Source organism: Schistocerca gregaria, chromosome 4, assembly GCF_023897955.1.
Source record: "Schistocerca gregaria isolate iqSchGreg1 chromosome 4, iqSchGreg1.2, whole genome shotgun sequence".
NCBI classification, from domain to species: domain Eukaryota; kingdom Metazoa; phylum Arthropoda; class Insecta; order Orthoptera; family Acrididae; genus Schistocerca; species Schistocerca gregaria.
Genome location: NC_064923.1, coordinates 587441996 through 587462198, shown reverse-complemented (window position 1 = coordinate 587462198; position 20203 = coordinate 587441996). Strand labels below are relative to the sequence as shown.

General features: G+C 40.8%; 1 protein-coding gene across 2 annotated transcripts in view; it reads left to right on the top strand.

Annotated features, from left to right (window-relative positions):
- The window catches only part of LOC126267069 (uncharacterized), a 239982-nt gene that overhangs the window by 85868 nt on the left and 133911 nt on the right, over positions 1-20203 (top strand). For both annotated transcript variants that reach the window (XM_049971922.1, XM_049971923.1), the window contains exon 11: positions 2101-2253. In XM_049971922.1, coding sequence (XP_049827879.1) covers positions 2101-2253 — 153 coding nt within the window. The remainder of the gene's footprint in view (positions 1-2100; positions 2254-20203) is intronic.

Sequence of the window (20203 nt, the reverse complement as noted above, 5' to 3'; positions counted from 1 at the left end):
GGTGATGCTGAGGGAATTAGATTAGGAAATGAGACATTTAAAGTAGTAAAGAGTTTTGCTTTTTGGGGAGCAAAATAACTGATGATGGTCGAAGTAGAGAGGATATAAAATATAGACTGGCAATGGCAAGAAATCGTTTCTGAAGAAGAGAAATTTGTTAACATCGAGTATAGATTTCAGTGTCAGGAAGTCGTTTCTGAAAGTATTTGCATGGAGTGTAGCCATGTATGGAAGTGAAACATGGACGATAAATAGTTTGGACAAGAGAATAGAAGCTTTCTAAATGTGGTGCTACAGAAGAATGCTGAAGATAAGGTGAATAGATCACATAACTAATGAGGAGGTATTGAATAGAATTGGGGAGAAGAGGAGTTTGTTGCACAACTTGACAAGAAGAAGGGACCGGTTGTTAGGACATGTTCTGAGGCATCAAGGGATCACCAATTTAGTACTGGAGGGCAGCGTGGAGGGTAAAAATCGCAGAGGGAGACCAAGAGATGGATACACTAAGCAGATTCAGAAGGATGTAGGTTGCAGTAGGTACTGGGAGATGAAGCAGCTTGCACAGGATAGACTAGCATGGAGAGCTGCATCGAACCAGCTTCAGGACTGATGAACAACATACCTCTAAACCATTTTTTTTTCCCTCTTCCCAATCTGGGAACTTTACTTTAGTGTCATGTGATACATACAACAAATAATAGAATTAATTGAAATATAGCATGGGTAAGAATTATCAGTATCATATATTCAAGATAAATGCATTACTTGTGAAACAGAATACAGAAAAGGAAATTAAAAATATTTAGGTGGTGCAACTGAAGCAGTTGGATCTTTTCCACTTGCTGTGTCTCAGTAGGAAAGAACTGATAATTGATTTGAGATGTTACAAGAAGTTTTGTGGGAGATAATGGCAATCAGTTAGAAAATTTTCAGGAAGTGATTGGTATCTTTTGTGTTGGATGGGAGGTTCTATGACAGGATGCGAAGGTGGTCTACTAGGGCGGAGATGCACTGGAAAGGACTTTGAGACCCTTTACAAGATTGGGTTTTGTGCACTTAGAAAAGTAGGTAGAGCATAGAAATGTGTTGACTCTCAACTTTATTAACCATAGACCACAAGAGAAGAATAATCATCATAGGTTGTCTCCAGAGATTTCAAAATGAAAATGAGAATTTTTCATGAGTATTTTTATAGGTTATGAAAGCTGGTTCCTTCATTATAATTGGTATAAAAGCAGGAACATTGACCTATTTTCTGTATAACTGTTTTCCCTTAATATACGTAAAAATATATCAAGTAATCTAGAAATCATTCCCAGTGTATGTCATTTAGCAAGCAGGGGGTGCTTTTGTGCCTTATTGTATAACTTCACTTGTTACACACCCTTGAAGGCTTGATTTATGAAGCACGATGTGAAATAATGAATGAATGAATAAATGAATGATGAATAAATGAATGATGAGTGCCCATCCTACAGTATGATAATGTGTAGCCTCTCACTCTTCCTGTTACTGTGGAGAACATCAAGACGTTTGAGTGGGAAAGTCTTCTGCACCCTTCCACCAGTTCTGACTCTGCACCTTCTTATTACAATTTTTTCAATTATTTGAAAGAACAAGATCAGTGTTACAGGATACAAGAAGAAAGCAACATCAGTGTCTTTGGGCAGTCTGGTTTGACTCCTCCAATGGATTTTTAAAACTTACAAAGTGGTGTGAATGATGTATGCAAAGAGTTGGCAACTGTGTTGAAAGATGACAGAGCTTTATAAAGATTATGATGATTTACATGGACTGTCTAAAAAATAAATATTAATAACCATAAGAGTAAGTTCAATATGACTCTCATACATTAATTTCGTGGTATTTCTTTAATACCTATGATGTGTATCTCCAAATCTTGCCTGTAATGTAAATACAAAGGCACACAAGAGTTCTAGATACATGTTGTTTTTATTCATTGGATGTGAGTAAATAGAGGTAAATAGTAAATAAAGATCTGTTTTCCACTGTCTGTTCCCTTAACATATTACATTAAATGTAAATATTCTGTTTTTTCACTCTGTTTCCTGATTCTGTGTTTTTCATAATGTTCAGGAAATACGCAGGCCTCTTGGAGCATCCTCACCGGTAGATGTCAGTGATCCATATGTACAAGAAGTGGCAGATAGTTCACTGGCAGAACTAAACAGAAGATCCAACAATTTGTACCGGCATGAATTGATTAGGGTTTTGAGTGCTGAAGTGCAGGTGAGTGAGAATAAAACATTCCAAATGTGCATGATGGTTAGTTCATAAGTTGAAATCTGAAGAGAGAAAAGTTCAGCAAAAAGCAAATAATTTCTGAAGGTTTGAATAATGAGAACTCCTTGTATTCTTTGTAGTTAAATTTTAAGATTAGGTGAATTAAAAAGTATTTGAGGCCTTTGTGGCCACTGATTGACATATTGCTTGCTGACTTCTGTCTTGACAGATGTTTGTCGAGATATTTTCTTGCCCAGCAGGCAATATGTCATTTAGGTTTGCCATTGCAACTAACATCAGAGTAATGTCTCATGTAATTTTCTTTTTTATTTAGTTTTTAGGCAAATTACAATGCGCACATACAAGATGCCATGACTTTATTGAAACAGAAAGCAACTAAGATCTACAATTTTGCTCATTGAGTGTACATCGCACTTCACCTGGGGAGATATATATTCCCTCACAGCCCCCACCCCTAAAAGTGCAGAGCACTGGGATATAGGGTTACATGAATCTGACTTATCTATCAGCTCTTGAGTGAACCACCTTCGACTGTGATGACTGTGTGAGAGGAGTGATCACTTGTGAGCCTTGTGTGAGGTGCACAGGACTAGGTTCATGACCTACACAGGTTTGTCGTCCCACTGAGATTTTGCTGCCCTTTGCATTTTGCAGAATCTCAAATATGTGTTCACTTTGCTCCAAAACCTGGTAGCATCCTGTGAACAGGGCCTGAAGAGGGGCCTCTCGTGAAATTTGTGTGCAGCATGATGTGCAAACAATTTGTTAGTGCCTTGTGCAAGAAAATAGGGTGTGAGCCTTGATACACAGCCAGTGACTGTTGAATCGTAGCCACATGATCCCGAATCCTCCGTACCGACAGGAGTGACTCCATTTGGTCCTGCAAAGTTGAGAAACTCTCCTGGGGGTCCTTAATGGCACTCTGTATACCAGCTCAGCCACAGAAGTGCTAGTATCAGCCTACAATGCCACCTCTCCATCAGTATCATTACTGGATAGATGGTAACTGGTGGTGTGGTAGTGCGTGCATATGTAGTTTAGTCAGCTCACTGAACGCGGTGGATTCAAACTTTGTGTCGTAATGTGCAGGGGATAGCCAAAGCGCATCAACCATTGCTTGTCAAATGCCTTTGAAACTGTCTCAGTTAATAGGTCCAACAGTGGCATGGCCTCTGCTGTCTTGTGCATGTATCCATCAATGTGAGCAAGTATCTGTAATTACCAGAAAGTGGTAGTGGACCCACAGTGACAAGATGGATATGTCCAAATGTCACTGATAGACCTGAAAAATACCCAACCTTACCGTGGACACGACGTCCTGCTTTACACCATTGGCAGTGGAGGCAGGAGTTGGCCCATTTGCCAACGATGTTCTTAACCGGTGAAATGTTTCATTATCATCTTGACAGTGGTGGTCTGCCACAGGATGCACCAGATAGTGCATGCTGTTGAGAGATTTCGCATCATAACTTGACATCACTAGCTGGTACCTCAACCTGGTGTAATTGCAGACTTGAAGACTGATCAGTCCGTAAGCATTGCAGCTGATGATTTGCCATTTGTACCTTTGTTAGGTTGTCGTATTTCAGGATTGGGTGACACACACACACACACACACACACACACACACACACACACACGAGAGGTAGTTGGCCACTACATTTTCAACTCCTTGGATGTGTCAAACATCCATGATGAACTGGCTGACAAACTAAATGTAATTGAAATGTCGAGGTAAGCTTTTATCCCTTGCATTCGGGAATGTGGGCGTTGGCTTTTGGTCCATGCGAATTGTCACTAGATGAGCTTTAACGTAAGGAAGGAAGTGCTTCACACTCTCATAAATTACCAGCAATTCCCTATTGTATGTGCCCCTATTTGTTTGTTGTGGCAGTAGCTTCTTCAAAAAACAGCCACTGACAATTGTCCATTTTCTGGTGTAGTGGGACCCAGATTGCAGTTTGACGGGCATTGATTACCATAGCTAATGGTGCAGCTGGTACTGGGTGGGCGAGAGATACTACTTGCTCAAGACTGTTTTGCAAAGTGCACGAGGCCTTGTCCTTGTCCAAAGTCTACTTCAGTAAATGCTTCTCTTTAGTGTTGTGGGCGGCAAGCGTGCCCATGAGAGGTGCCTCAATAACTACTGTTGCTGGTAAATGTCGGTGATAAAAATTCACCATGCCTAAAAGCCATCATAGTTGTTGGTAATTTTTCGGACATGGGACTTCTCACAACAAAGCCAACTTTTCTGGCATTAGAGAGATTCCATTGCATGAAATTCTGTAACCAAGGAAGCTCACTTCACTTTTAACCACCATGCAATTTTTGTTCAGTACCACACTGTAATCTTGCAACCTTAGCCATACCTCAGCCACGTGCCTTACATCAGCAGAGAATACCAAATTGTTGTGAATCATACTGAAAGATCATAAAGATACACAAAACAAAATCACAGTCCCTGCACCACTTTGTCGATGAACCGTTTCAAGGTCTGAGCTGCATAGTTAAGTCCAAAAGGGGTGAGCAAGAACTCATAGAGAGAAAAAGGAGTGATCACTGTTGTCTAGGAAACAGCCATGGGAGCTACAATAATCTGGTTGTAGGCTTTGCAATGGTTCAGGACTTTAAAAACTGTTGCACCAGCCAAATCATATGTGAATTCTTGAATATGTGGAATAGGATATTTGTCTGGAATGGTCCTGGCATTTAACTCGGGTAATTCCCCCCCCCCCCCCCCCCCCCCAAAAAAAAAAAATGCCATGTACCATCTTTCTTCTGGTCCATATGTAGTTCCCAGGTACTGTGAGAGTGCTGTATGATACTGGAATGCAACATCTCTTCACAAGCTGTTTTAATATCCAACATTTTATCTGGCACAATTCTATGGATGTGCTGCCCAGCCGGCAGCCCTGGGATTGCATGTATTCTAGTGTAACATCTTGTGCGGTAGCATTGATGTTTGCGTGTGTAGTAGCATTGATGCCTGCGGAATTGGCTGTCAATGTACCGGTATATTGTTGATGTGGTCTATCGTACTGTCTGCAGAACTGTTTAAAAAACCCACTGACTTTGTTTCTGCTGGCTCCACTTAAGAGCCGCACCTAAGATGAATCCCCCGACGTGGAAAAAAGTGTGAGGAAATCTGCTCCTAAAGATGGGTGGGGAAATGTCTGCCACAGTAAAAATCCACATGAAAGGAGTAGCAAAATAGATGTCAGTTATCAGCTCATTGCAACCCAGTGAATTATTGTCGGCGAACAGCTGCAGTGTCTCTGGTGCTGTCATTTCCAGTACATACGAGGTTAGGAGATAGCTGAATTTCGAATCAGTGTCAACCAGGAATGCTAACCCAGATCATCTGCTGGTAATAGGCCACCAGTTTGATGTTCCGGCACATTTCTGTTGAACTGCCAATTGATTTGCGAGGGAAGGGTGTATTAATATTGCACTGTGGTCCAAGAATACAACTAGGTAGTGTTTCATATGCTGTCAGCACCACGTGTGGGGTGTTGTAGTCTGAGGTATCTATTGTGGACCACTTTTACCATTTGGTTAGCCATATGGTATTGTCCACTTCATGGCCTGCAGCCCAAACCACCTGTGATAACAACAGATGGCCAAAGTGCCATCTTTAGAGTGGATGTGGTCCAGAGGGGGGGATTTGTAGAATATAGTTGGCATTGCCATCTGTGTGAATCCATCCGAAGCTCCAACACCTGCAATCGGTTGACCATTTTTTCTAGAGCGGTTTGTAAATCTTGATGAGATCCGGACTTACACGGCATTAGCCACAATGGCACTGCTGCACAACAATATGTATATTCTCCTGATGTCTCCAATGCCTCACTGTTGGTGCTACAGCCACTACAGCTGTTTGCATGATCAGCTGCCTGCAACAATTTATCAAATGGCTGCCCCTGTGACAACGTTACTTGCCATATGGTCTAAATTACTGACTTCCAATGTAAGTTGCTCATGGTCCTCTGTGATCATCGGCAAAAATACTTTTTAAAGTTGCAAAATCAAACCTTAGGATTTGCTGATCTACATCTTCATCCATACTCCGCAAGCCATTTGATGGTATGTGGCGGAGGGTACCTTGAGTACCTCTTATCGGTTGACCCTTCTATTCCAGTCTCGTATTGTTCATGGAAAGAAAGATTGTCGGTATGCCTCTGTGTGGGCTCTAATCTCTCTGATTTTGTTCTCATGGTCTCTTTATGAGATATACGTAGGAGGGAGCAATATACTGCTTGACTCCTTGGTGAAGGTATGTTGTCGAAACTTCAACAAAAGCCTGTACCGAGCTACTGAGCATCTCTCTTGCGGAGTCTTCCACTGGAGTGTATCCATCATCTGCATAATACTTTCGAGATTACTAAATGATCCTGTAATGAAGTGTGCTGCTCTCCATTGGATCTTCTCTCTCTCTTCTATCAACTCTATCTGGTATGGATCCCACTCCGGTGAGCAGTATACAAGCAGTGGGTGAACAAGTGTACTGTAACCTACTTCCTTTGTTTTTGGACTGCATTTCCTAAGGATTCTTCCAATGAATCTGTCTGGCATCTGCTTTACCGCCAATTAATTTTATATGCTCATTCCATTTTAAATCAATCCTGATGCCTACTCCCAGATAATTTATGGAATTAACTGCTTCTAGTTGCTGACCTGCTATATTGTATCTAAATGATAAAAGATCTTTCTTTTTATGTATTTGCAGCACATTACACTTGTCTACATTGAGATTCAGTTGCCATTCCCTGCACCATGTGTCAATTCGTTGCAGGTCCTCCTGTATTTCAGTACAATTTTCCATTATTACAACCTGTCGGTATACTACAGCATCATCCGCAAAAAGCCTCAGTGAACTTCCGATGTTATCCACAACATCATTTATATATATTGTGAATAGCAACGGTCCTACGACACTCCCCTGTGGCACACCTGAAATCACTCTTACTTCAGAAGACTTCTCTGCATTGAGAATGACATACTGCATTCTGTTATCTAGGAACTGTTCAATCCAATCACACAATTGGTCTGATAGTCCATATACTCTGGCTTTGTTCATTAAAGTGTTGTTGAGACGGATGGCAGACACATACAACATGTGGGTGCATTCACAGCATGGAGCTAGTAAGTTTGCTGTACCCGAGCTGTCATTACTCCTTGGTGTAAAAACTTCCAGAACTTCAGTCTGACATTATAACTGCCAGATCTCCTCACCAGTCATATGAGCCTAGTTTCTCACTGAAGAGCCATCTACATGGCTCATTAACATGCCTGCGTCCATTGGTCACATAACCGAAGGGTAGCAACTCAAGAACTCTGTCTGCTTTTATAGTTTACTTCTTCAGTTAGTGTTGCTAGGATGGCTAGGATGTGTGTGTGTGTGTGGATGCAGGATGTGCTGGCCACGGCCCGGAAACAGCTGAATGCGCTTTTGGCTATGGTCAGTCACCTGCAGGCTGCTGCCTCAGGGTGTAGCGGTCATGGAGAATCTGGCGCATCGCATGGGGCACCTCAGATGTCACTTATTTTGTCGATGGGCTGTGCTTCCGAGGCGCCTCCTAGTGTGCTTAATGCGGTGGATCCACTCTCACAGGTGGGTGAGTGGCAGGTGGTAACGTGTTTGCATTACTAGAGGCAGAGGGCCAGTGTGGAGACTGGCTGCCTGGCCTCACTCATCACTCATTCACCCTGCGAGTGGACAGGTGGCTGCTCCTACTGCAGGGTCCGAGCGGGAACACGGGGGGTAGGGGGCAACTACTCAGGTAGCAGAGTACTTGTGGAATGCACATGAGGGTTTCTTAGGTTAGGCAGTTGTTTGAGGTGCTCTAATGGACATTCATCAGTCGATATGTAGCAGGAGAATTCAAACTTGGTTCAGTATAAAGACACTTCGACTGTCATAATTTTATCAGCAAGCTGTCAAAGTATTCGTAGTAAAGTTCCCAAATGTACTGCTCTCCTGGAAAATTCTAATGCTCAAATTATTCATGGAAATGAGAGGTGGCTTAAACTCAAACTGGAAAGCTCTGAGATATTTAGCGAAGCATAGAATATTTATCGGAAAGACAGATTAGATGCCATATAAGGGGTAGTGTTCATTGCAGTGAACAAAAATATTGTCTCTAGTGAGGTAGAGATTGAATATGATGGCGAATTTATCCAGTTGCAAATAACATGTGTAAGTGAGACTAAACTCATTCTTGGATGCTTTTACCAGCTATCCGCTTCTGCTGTGACAGTTGGTGTGATGAATGGCAGCTAGCCCTAAATGTGGAAAAATGTAAGTTAATGAGTATGAGTAGGAAGATAAACCTATAATGTTCGCATACAATATTGCTGGTGTCCTGCTTGACACAGTCAAGTCATTTAAGTATCTGGGGACAATACTGCAAAGCGATATGAAATGAAATGAGCACGTTAGAACTGTGGTAGGGAAGGGGAATGGTCAACTTTGCTTTATTGGGAGAATTTAGGAAAGAGTGGTTCACCTGTAAAGGAGACCACATACAGTTGGCTAGTGCAACATCAAGCAATTCAGAGGTAGGCTGCTAGATTTGTTACTGTAGGTTTGAACAACACGTAAGTGTTACAGAGATGCTTTGGGAACTCAAATGGGAATCCCTGGAGGGAAGGAAACGTTATTTTTTAGAAACACTGTTGAGAAAATTTAGAGAATGGGCATTTGAAGCTGACTGCCAAACAACTTTGCTGCCGCCAACTTATATTGCATGTAAGGACCATGAAGATAAGATACAAGAAATTAGGTCTCATACAGAGACACATAGACAGTCGCTTTTTCCTCCCTCTATTTGCAAGTGGAACAGGAAAGGAAATGACTTGTAATGGTACAGGGTACCCTCTGCCACGCACTGTATCGTGGCTTGCAGAGTATCTATGTAGATGCCGATGTAGATGTAACAAGTTTGCCATGTCATCCGTGTCTATGAAAAAAGTAAAGCAAAACATGCCCGTCCTTTCTGCTTGTGAACTATTTTCTTCTTGGTGTCGCCAAATATGTAGGCAAATTACAATACCCACATATAAGATATCTCAACTTTATTGAAACAGAAAGCAACTGAGAATTACACCTCACTCAAGAAACAGTTGCGAGTCACTGTTTGCACACTCCAAAGAGTGGACATCACACTTCATTTGGGAGCATTATTCCCACAGTTTTACATTGATTCCATCTCTAATGACCCAGCTTCATGCCAAGGAAAACTTCAGAATGATTTACAGTCAACAAATTTTGTAATCTGATCATTATCATAGGATCTGTGCACATTATAGATCTGTCAGAAATTATGTCCTCAGTATGTGCAAATGAGAAGGTGTCTACCAATAATTTCCAAGGTCATAGAACATTGTTTTGAATAGTGACTCAGCAGCTATTTTGAGAATAATAGCCTTATTTCCTCCTCTCTCTTTTCTGTTTGGTCTGATTACTGTTGATCCTGTTAAATTTATAGTTGCTGGTGTTCAAGAATACCTTGAAAACAATTCCTTTTTTGTGTTCTGCTCCTGGACCTAAGCAAAGTGTTTGATACAGTGTCTCACAAAATTCCAATAGCTAAGCTGCAAAGCGTAGTAGTAAAATGAGGCTTTTTTGCAGATGACGGAGTTGTCTCTAATGAAGTACTATATGAAAGGAGCTGCATAAATATTCAGTCAGATATTGAAAAGATTTGAAATTGGTTCAGAGGATGACAACTTGCTCTAAATGTTCAGAAGTGTAAAATTTTACACATCACAAAAAAAAAAAAACATAGTATCCTATGACTGTCATATCAATGAATCACTGTTGGAATTGGCCAACTCATATAAATACCTATGTTTAACACTTTGTAAGGATGTGAAATGGAATGATCACATAGGTAAAGTCTTGGGTAAAGCAGGAGGCAGACTTCAGTTTGTTAAGAGAATACTGGGGAAGTGCAGTCAGTCTAGAAAAGAGGTTGCTTACAAATCACTTGTGTGACTGGTTCTAGAACATTGGTCAAGTGTGTGGGACCCATATCGAGTAGGACTAACAGGGGATATTGAACGTATACAGAAAAAGGGCAGCATCAATGGTCACAGGTTTATTTGATCCGTGGGAGAGTGTCAGAGAGATGCTGAAGAAACTGAACTGGCAGACTCTTGAAAATAGGTGTAAACTATCCCGAGAAAGTCTGTTAACGTTTCAAGAACTGGCTTTACATGATTACTCTATGAATATTCTACAATCCCCAAAATATCACTCACTTAGGGATCATGAGGGTAAGATTAGAATAATTACTGCTCACACAGAGGTTTTCAAACACTCATTCTTCCCACACTGCATACGTGAATGGAACAGAAAGAAACCCTAATATAAATGGTACAATGGTACTCTGCCATGTACTGTTTACAGAGTATAGATGTAGGTGTAGAAAGATATGGAATGAAATGCAACGAAATTTCTTCAATTAGCTTATCTATCCAACAAGAGTCACACGGTAATGGTGAACAACTACACATCAAATGTTGTACATGTTTCCAGTGGAGTCCCATAGGATTCTGTCCTTGGGCCATTTCTATTCTTGATATAACTATGAGACTGATTTAATTGCTTCTCTGCCACAAAAATCTGTAACAGGTGTTTTCAACCAAACTCTTAGCACAGTTATTCATGATCTGGGGAAGATAAAGAAAATCTACATCTATGTCTATACTGTGCAAACCACCATAAAGTGCATGGCAGAGGATATGTCCCTTCAGTATCTCCGTGATAGTCTCCCACAGATCAAACAATCCTGTGACCATTCATGCTGCCCTTCTCTGTGTGCATTCAGTCTCCCCTGTTAGTCCCGTTTGGTAGGGGTCCCATGCATTTTAGCAATATTCCAGAACCAGTTGCATGAATGATTTGTATGCAATCTGCTTTGTAGACTCATTGCACTTCCCCAGTTTTCTACCAATAAACCAAAGTCTACCACCTGGTTTACCTACAAATGAGCATGTGTGATCATTCCATTTCATATCCCTACGAAGTATTACAGGCAGGTATTTGTATGAGTGGTTGATTCCAACAGTGATTCATTGATGTTATAGTCACAGGATACAACAATTTTTCTTTTTGTGAAGTGTACTGTTTTACATTTCTGAACATTTAGAGCAAGTTGTAAATCTTTTCACCACTTTAAAATCTTATCAAGATCTGACTGAATATTTATGCAGCTTCTTTCAAACAGTACTTCATTACAGATAAATGCATCATCTGCAAAAAGTCTGAGGTTACTGTTAATGTTGTCTGTAAAGCCATTAATATACAACGTAAACAGCAAGGGTCCCAACGTACTTCCCTGGGGCACACCCGAAGTTACTTCTACATCTGAAGAAGACTCTGCATCCAAGATAACATGCTGTGCTCTCCCTGCCAAAAAGCCTCAATCCAGTTACAAATTTCACATCATACCCCATATGATCATACTTTTTTCCAAGAAGTGGAACAATTTCTTGTTCAAGGGATCTACGATAAATTATAGTTAGAAGAGGGGCTAATTCAGCCACAAATTCAGTATAGAATCTGACAGGGATGCCATTGGGCCTTGGAGCTTGGTTCAGTTTTAATGATTTCAGCTGTTTCCCATCACTACTGATACTCGTACTTATTTCATTCATCTTTTTAATGCTGTGAGGATTACATTGAGGCGTTTCTCATGGGTTTTCCTTTGTAAAGGAACATTTGAGGACTGAGTTAAGCATTTCAGCTTTTGCTTTGCTTCCCTCAATTAAGTTCCTGTCTCATTCACTAGGGACTCTATACTAACTTTGGCACCATTAATGCCTTTATATATGATCAGAATTTCTTTGGGTTTTTTGAAAGATCATTTAACAATATTCTGCTATGGTAGTCATCAAAGGCATTGTGCATTGCTTCTTGACAGCCAAACACATTTCATTCACCTTCGATTTGTTTTACACCTATTATGCAGTAATCTCTCTTCCTTAGAAGTTTCTTTACAGTGACTGTATACCCTTTCGTTATGAACTGTTCTAATGGGTATATGGTTATCCAGTGCATGGTCAACTATTCTTTTATACTTGAGCCACAGTTCCTCTACCTGCTCCTGCCTTGTGCTGAAAGTTTCAAGTTCCTCATTGAGATATGATACTACTGACTTTTTATCTAGTTTACTGAATGGATATATCTTTCTGCTTCGTTCGATTGTCCTTTGTGCTTTGGTAATCACTGTTGCTACAACAGTGTCATGGTTGCTAAGACCAATTTCGGTATGGGAATCCTAGAAGAGGCCAGTTCTATTTGTTGCCATTAGATCAAATATATTTTAAACGTGAGTGGGCTTCCTAACTGTGTGTTCTAGGTTTCAGAGAAGACACTGCATAATGTTTCGCAGAATGTCTTATCGTGCCCACCAGTAACAAAACTGTAATTTTGCAAATTGTTGGATTCTCCACTGATGATTACACAGGGTGTTACAAAAAGGTATGGCCAAACTTTCAGGAAACATTCCTCACACACAAAGAAAGAAAATATGTTATGTGGACATGTGTCTGGAAACGCTTACTTTCCATGTTAGAGCTCGTTTTATTACTTCTCTAAAAAAACATTAATCATGGAATGAAAACACACAGTAACAGGACGTTCCAGGGTGACTTCAAACACTTTGTTACAGGAAATGTTCAAAATGTCCTCCGTTAGCGAAGATACATGCATCCACCCTCCGTCACATGGAATCCCTGATGCGCTGATGCAGCCCTGGAGAATGGCGTATTGTATCACAACCATTCACCATACGAGCACGAAGAGTCTCTACATTTGGTACCGGGGTTGCGTAGACAAGAGCTTTCAAATGCCCCCATAAATGAAAGTCAAAAGGGTTGAGGCCAGGAGAGCGTGGAGGCCATGGAATTTGTCCGTCTCTACCAGTCCATTGGTCACCGAATCTGTTGTTGAGAAGCGTACGAACACTTCGACTGAAATGTGCAGGAGCTCCATCGTGCATGAATCACATGTTGTGTCGTACTTGTAAAGGCACATGTTCTAGCAGCACAGGTAGAGTATCCCGTATGAAATCATGACAACATGCTCCATTGAGCGTAGGTGGAAGAACATGGGGCCCAATCAAGACATCACCAACAATGCCTGCCCAAGCGTTCACAGAAAATCTGTGTTGATGACATGATTACACAATTGCTTGCGGATGCTCGTCAGCCCACACATGTTGATCGTGATAATTTACAGTTTGATCACGTTGGAATAAAGCCTCAACCGTAAAGAGAACATTTGCACTGAAATGAGGATTTACACATTGTTGGATGAACCATTTGAAGAAGTGTACCCGTGGAGGCCAATCAGCTGCTGATAGTGCCTGCACATACTGTACATAGTATGGAAACAACTGGTTCTCCCATAGTAATTTCCATGCAGTGACGTGGTCAACGTTACCGTGTACAGCAGCAACTTCTCTGCCGCTGATATTAGGGTTATCGTCAACTGCACGAAGAGTTGCTTCATCCATTGCAGGTGTCCTCGTCGTTCTAGGTCTCCCCCAGTCGCGAGTCATAGGCTGGAATGTTCAGTGCTCCCTAAGACGCCAATCAGTTGCTTCGAACGTCTTCCTGTCAGGACACCTTCGTTCTGGAAATCTGTCTCGATACAAACGTACCGCACCACGGCTATTGCCCCATGCTATTCCATACATCAAATGGGCATCTGCCAACTCCGTATTTGTAAACATTGTACTGACTGCAAAACCACGTTTGTGATGTGCACTAACCTGTTGATTCTACGTACTGATGTGCTTGATGCTAGTACTGTAGAGCAATGAGTCGCATGTCAACACACGCACCGTAGTCAGCATTACCTTCTTTCAATGGGCCAACTGGCGGTGAATCGAGGAAGTACAGTACATACTGACGAAACTAAAATGAGCTAAAACATGGAAATTAAGCGCTTCTGGACACATGTCCACATAACATCTTTTCTTTATTTGTGCATGAGGAATGATTCCTGAATGTTTAGTTGTACCTTTTTGTAACACCCTGTAGTATGATTGGGGAACTTACATACAAGTTAACTTAGGTTCTCTCTTAAGTTTTTGGTTACGTTAGGCTAGTCTGGTGGGTGATAGAACAGTCTAGTTATCATTTTATGCATACCTGTGATACTGAGTCTTGCCTAGACAATCTCACATGCAGCTTCAATTTCTATCTCCGTGGATTTGAGTTTCTTGTCTACTGCAAGAAATACACCACCTCCATTTCCCATTTGCCTATCCTTTTGACATACACTTAAATTTTTCCCCAAAATCTCACTGCTGTCAATTTCAGGTTTCAGCCAACTTTCTGTACCTAGTATTATGTGAGCTTCGCTGCTTTTGAGGAACACTTCAGGCTTTGGCAGTTTGTTGTTAATACACTACACTCTCACTAATCCAACCATTCCTGGCACATAGGAGTGCTGAATTAGCGGAAGTGCCGGATTATTGAGTGTCTGAAATTTATTTTATTCATTTATTTTGTTTTTTATTTGATTTGAAAACTTAGGGGATGTAGTGTACTGTACTTCATTAAACCGAAATATACAATTTTAAAACAGAGAAATCTTTATGCTCTCTCCTCCCATGTCCACATCTTCATTACTTTCATCATTATTTTCCTGCTCGCTTTTGATTATTTCTTCATCCATTAACGTTTGGTCCGTATCACAGTCTTCGTCATTCATCCACTTAGTAACATCTTCATCATCAATTTCTTCTCCTCCTGGAAGGTTGTGGAACATGTCATTGTACAAAGTAATTGATAATTCCGAATTGACTGGCTCATCGCTGTCACACTATACTGGATCCAACTGGGCATCAATGGATGGCCACAGTTTCCTCCAGCTCTTCATTATGGTAATGTTCTCCACTTTATCACATGCTTCGGTTGCTTGGAAAACAACATCACGTATGTTAATTGCTTTCCACACCTTCAACAAAGTCTTGATAGAGTAATTTTCACTTTCATTCAGCAAGGAGACTAGAAGTGAATGTCGATAATGACATTTAATTGATTCCAAAATTCCCTGGTCCATGGGCTGAATTAGGGCTGTCACATTGGGTGGGAGAAAGAGTGCGTGTATACCCTCAGACTTCAGAGAAACATCTGAAGCATAACTGGGATCATTGTCAATTATAAGCATAGCTTTCAGTGGAAGCTTTTTCTTCTTCAGCTCTTTTCTCACTGCCAGGACAAAAATTTCATGGAACCACCGATAGAATATTTGTCTGTCCACACTTTCTTCTGAGTGAAATACTGCACTGGTAGAGTATTTATGTCAATGTGTTGAAAACAACGTGGATGTTGGGATTTTCCAATCTTTATATGCTGTAGTGTATGACTCCCATTTGCATTACAGCATGCCTTCAATGTGCATGCCTGTTTCTGTTGCTTGTAGCCTCCAACTTCCATCTCATTATTGGCAGCTAATTTTTTTGAAGGAAGCATCTTGTAAAAGAGTCCTGTTTCATCAGCATTATGCAAGGCATCAACAGTTATATCTTCCTCTATTATCTTCCGTATCGTGCTTACAAACTCATCTATCATTAACTGAGCGACTTTCCCCGGTAACTGTCAGTTGCTGAATGCCGTGTCGTTTTTTTCCCGTTTGATAGCCAGCCTTCCCTCACTGCCATCAAGTTACTACCGCCAAGTTGTTTGTTAAATGCATCTCCTTTTTACTTTATAATTGGCCCACTAACTGGAATTCCTTTACTATGTTGTTGTATGAATGTCCAGATCTTCATTCTCGCTTCTTCACATGACCTTCCGTTTTCCCAACTCACTGTCCATTTGCGTTCAAGTACTGTCGTATAACATCTTCTTTCCTTTTGATGTCATAAATAGTTGCTCATCCAACATTAAACTCAGCAGCAATGGCTTTCTGCAAAGAACCTCAATTTAACTTGTCTAAAATTTAGAGTTTCTGCTTGAGGTCTATTGTAACGTGTTTCCTTTTAGAACACATGATTCCGAACTGTAAAGAAAGCTACAAAATTATATAAGCATTGTTGTGCATGATAATTCATTGTGCACATGTTTTTGGATGTGTGCCGGATTACTGAGATGATGGACTACTGAGGGCCGTATTAGTGAGAGTCTAGTGTACTTCACAGTTAACAATTAAGATTTTAATACTTTCACATGTTAGTGGCACTGTTGTCAATCTTACATTGATACTTCAGGCTTTGCTTCAGATATTGTTATCTGGATTGGATGGAGAGTCACCAATCTAAAAAAAACCTTTTGTGTGCTCCCCACACACAGTCAGTTACCTGAGTAGCAACCTCTGATGTGTAGTGGACACCTGACCCATTTTGGGGGACCCTGCAGTTCTCAACCCTGTGGCAGAAGTCCACTACATTGCAGCCTAGCTTGTCACAGAACCTTAGAAGTCTTTCATTCAGTCCTTCCACACAACTCGTAACCAAAAGACCATGATCAGTTCTGGGGACGATGCTGCAAATTATGAGCTTTGTTGAAACTCCACTCACAAGGCTGGACTTCTCAATCTTTTCTGCCAGTTGCTAAAATAACCCAAGTATGATCACAGATTCCAAGTAACAGACATCATTTGTTCCAGTGTGTGCCACAATCTGCAGCTGATTGCACTCTATCCCCCCACTGGCTGCTGGAATAGCCTCTTCAACTTTTTGAATGAGCCTCCCAGATATACTCACAGAGCGCACCTGCTGTCCTTTCCTTAATGTTACATGCTGTTTCTGTTGCTTGTAGCCTCTAACTTCAATCTCATTATTTTTAAGGAAGCATCTTGTGAAAGAGTCCTGTTTCATCAGCATCAACAGTTAAATCTTTCTCTATTATCTGAACTGCTGATGATTAACAGACCCTACACTTTTTTGTTTGCCTCCTCTTGACACTGGACAAAACAGGTTTCCCCAAAGCAGGGGAAGGGAGTCCCACTGACTCAGTTTCAATCTCAGTAAAAGACAGTATCTCAAACTTGTCAGTACAGTGCCCTGAGTCCTCACTGGTCACGAGCACTCCGTTCAGAATGCCTGGGTCTCCCATTGGCACACTGCAGTGGAGACAGGGTCCACACAAGAGGACAGTTCCTTGGGTACTTGTGGTACCAATATCACAAGTACATGACTCTCCAACACACAAATTCTTAGCAGCTGCCAATTGTTTGACAGTAGTCAGGGTGATTTCCAGCTGGTTACGAAGATCAGCCAACTCATCCCATGTTCGAGAACAGCATTCACAGTGGGGCTGCATTTTGGCTGGTAAACTGTATTGCAGGGTACTGAACAAATAACTTTAAATTTGGCGCACTGATTATCTTTTAATCTGTTGAATTAAATAGTTGCTAATTCCCTGTAAGAATTGAAGTAAATACACAAAACAAGATTTCTATTAAGACAACAAAAAAACCTGTGGCAAAAATTACTAGTTTCCTAAAATGTTTTGAGATTAATTATAGTTTTTAGAAAACTTGAAAACAGAGTTAATCTATGATAAATGTAGGTAATGTATAGAGGTACAAACAATTGTCAAAACATCTGTGAAATGGCTCCAGGCTCTGAAAGATATATCTTAAGTAATAGAAGGAAATCCATCTCCACAGACTGATCAGAAAATATCACTGTTGTTCTGTAAAACTGTTTGAACTGTTGGGCATTCATTTGGACTGAAAACTGACATGAAATGCACACATGGAGCAGCTGTGTTCTAAATGTGGAGAATTGAAATAGAAGTATCTTAGACATAGAGTACTCCAGGTTGTGGATGTACCAAGATGGCTTTAAATCTACTGATGTGAAGCTGTACAACAAATTACTGACTGTGTGCAAGATATAAAAGTACTTCTATTGTAGTAAGATTTATTGTTGTACCCATTAAATGTAAATACGTACTCTGTAAACTTGTCTGTGTATTTTAAAACAAACTTAAATTGATCATTATATATTTTAATGGTAAAACTGATAGCAGCTATTTCAATATGAGTTGACCAATGACAAATAAATACATTATACATGCATTCTGCTAAAAAGGTGAGGATTCCTTAGTAACGGTTGAGAAAGCTAACCAGAGTAAACCATAATATCCATTCCATACATCTAAAATATACAGCTGTTATTATTTATTTATTTGGTTCAGGAAAAAAAATTTTAGTGCATTGTCTGTGCATATGATATAGGACAGGAAGAAAACAAAATTAATGTATTATTACTGTAGTCATTCTGACTACATGATCACCACAATCGAAGTAGGTAATAATCTAAATTGACATATTACATTGCTTGTACATATGATAGCAGTACTTGTGAAATGAGGCTACATGATCACCACAACCAAAGTAAATTATACCTGAAGTAAATTAACAATATTTGTTTGATAAATGAAGTTTACTTGTGAAAATGTTCCAGAAATTCAGAGACAGACGAGAGGCAGTGGTCAAGCAAGAACTGTTTCACCTTTACTTTAAATGTATTTAATGCCAATGTGCATTTTAAGTAAGGATGCATGTTGATATATAATATAACTCCAGTATGGTATAATCCTCTTTTGCATAAATTTATACTTACTATGATTACATGTAGCTCTAGCTTCTACTAAGTTTCATATGCATGTAAATCATGTTTCTTTTGTAAAAATGAATATTTCATGTATATACAAACAAGGCAGTCACAGTATTTTTAGACTTTTGAAAAGAGTTGTACAGGAATCACTGTATTTAACAGTCTTTATCACCCTAATAATCCTTATCTGTATATGGCATGCGCTGGTGCAGGGTGAGGTGGCTATGAACCAGGATGGTGCCAGTGGGTGGTGGAGGCTAGGTGGGAGTTCAGGAGACTCCAGAGAAGGGAGCTGCAAATGTAACAAGTTGTTTTATTGATGCATCTGCACAGCTTGATACACCGGCTCAGAGTCCAGATGGCCACTGAATTCTGCTGGGCTGGTGGCCTGCATGCCCCATGGTGCTGAAAAGACAAGGCACTGCACTGAGTGGCAGCAGCCTCATCAAGTAAGACAGCCGCACGATCCATGTGCCAGCAGGGTGATTTTCATAATGGCGTATCTGCTACAGCCCCAGGCAACACCTGGCCATGTGACAGTGGTGGACACCCACCACAGTGAGACTCCTGTCTTGCGATGGCAGTAGATGACTGGTGTGCACTGGGAGCTATCCACTCCCCTCTGGGCAGGAGTCAGATGTGCTGCTGGAGCTGACCTGGGATGGCCAGCTGTCCCATGGCACTAAGTCCAGGGAGGGACTTAATGCACAGATGTGCTGCCTTACCATTGCCTCAAACCAATGAAATTTGCTGCCAGGTCTATGACCTCATCGGGCACAGTTCTGTCACCTTAGTTGGGCTGTGAGATTAAGAATAATTCTACTACAAAAATGACCAGTATCTATTGCCGGCAGCAGCATGCTTGTTGTGCATTTGAGCCACTACTAGTCATGTATCCTGAAACACTACTGTCAGTGTAGAAATCCACCTTACCCCATGCTCATTAGTCTGTGCAGTACTGCTGAGCTCGCTGTTTTGGCAAGCTAACCTTCCCCACAACACTGTGCTGACCGTGTTAAATTACTATGGTGACAACGTCCTGCTCTTACCTGCTGTCAGCACTGCTGCAATACACTGCTTAGGCTCACACTAACATGTGTATGTATGGTCATTACACTACATTACTATCCCTCAATGAGCAAGACCTTAAAACCAGTTCCGTATAGGCAGGACCAGATGCTTGTATTAGGAAGACCTTTTGCTGATCCAAGAAAAACTGTTCTTCCACATTAATGACATGGTACTTTTCAATTCACATTCCCTGTACAATAAATACTTGAGGAGTAAAATGATGATATCCAGTTAGAGAATAAAAATAATAAAGGGACTACTTTCACCAATGAAAAATC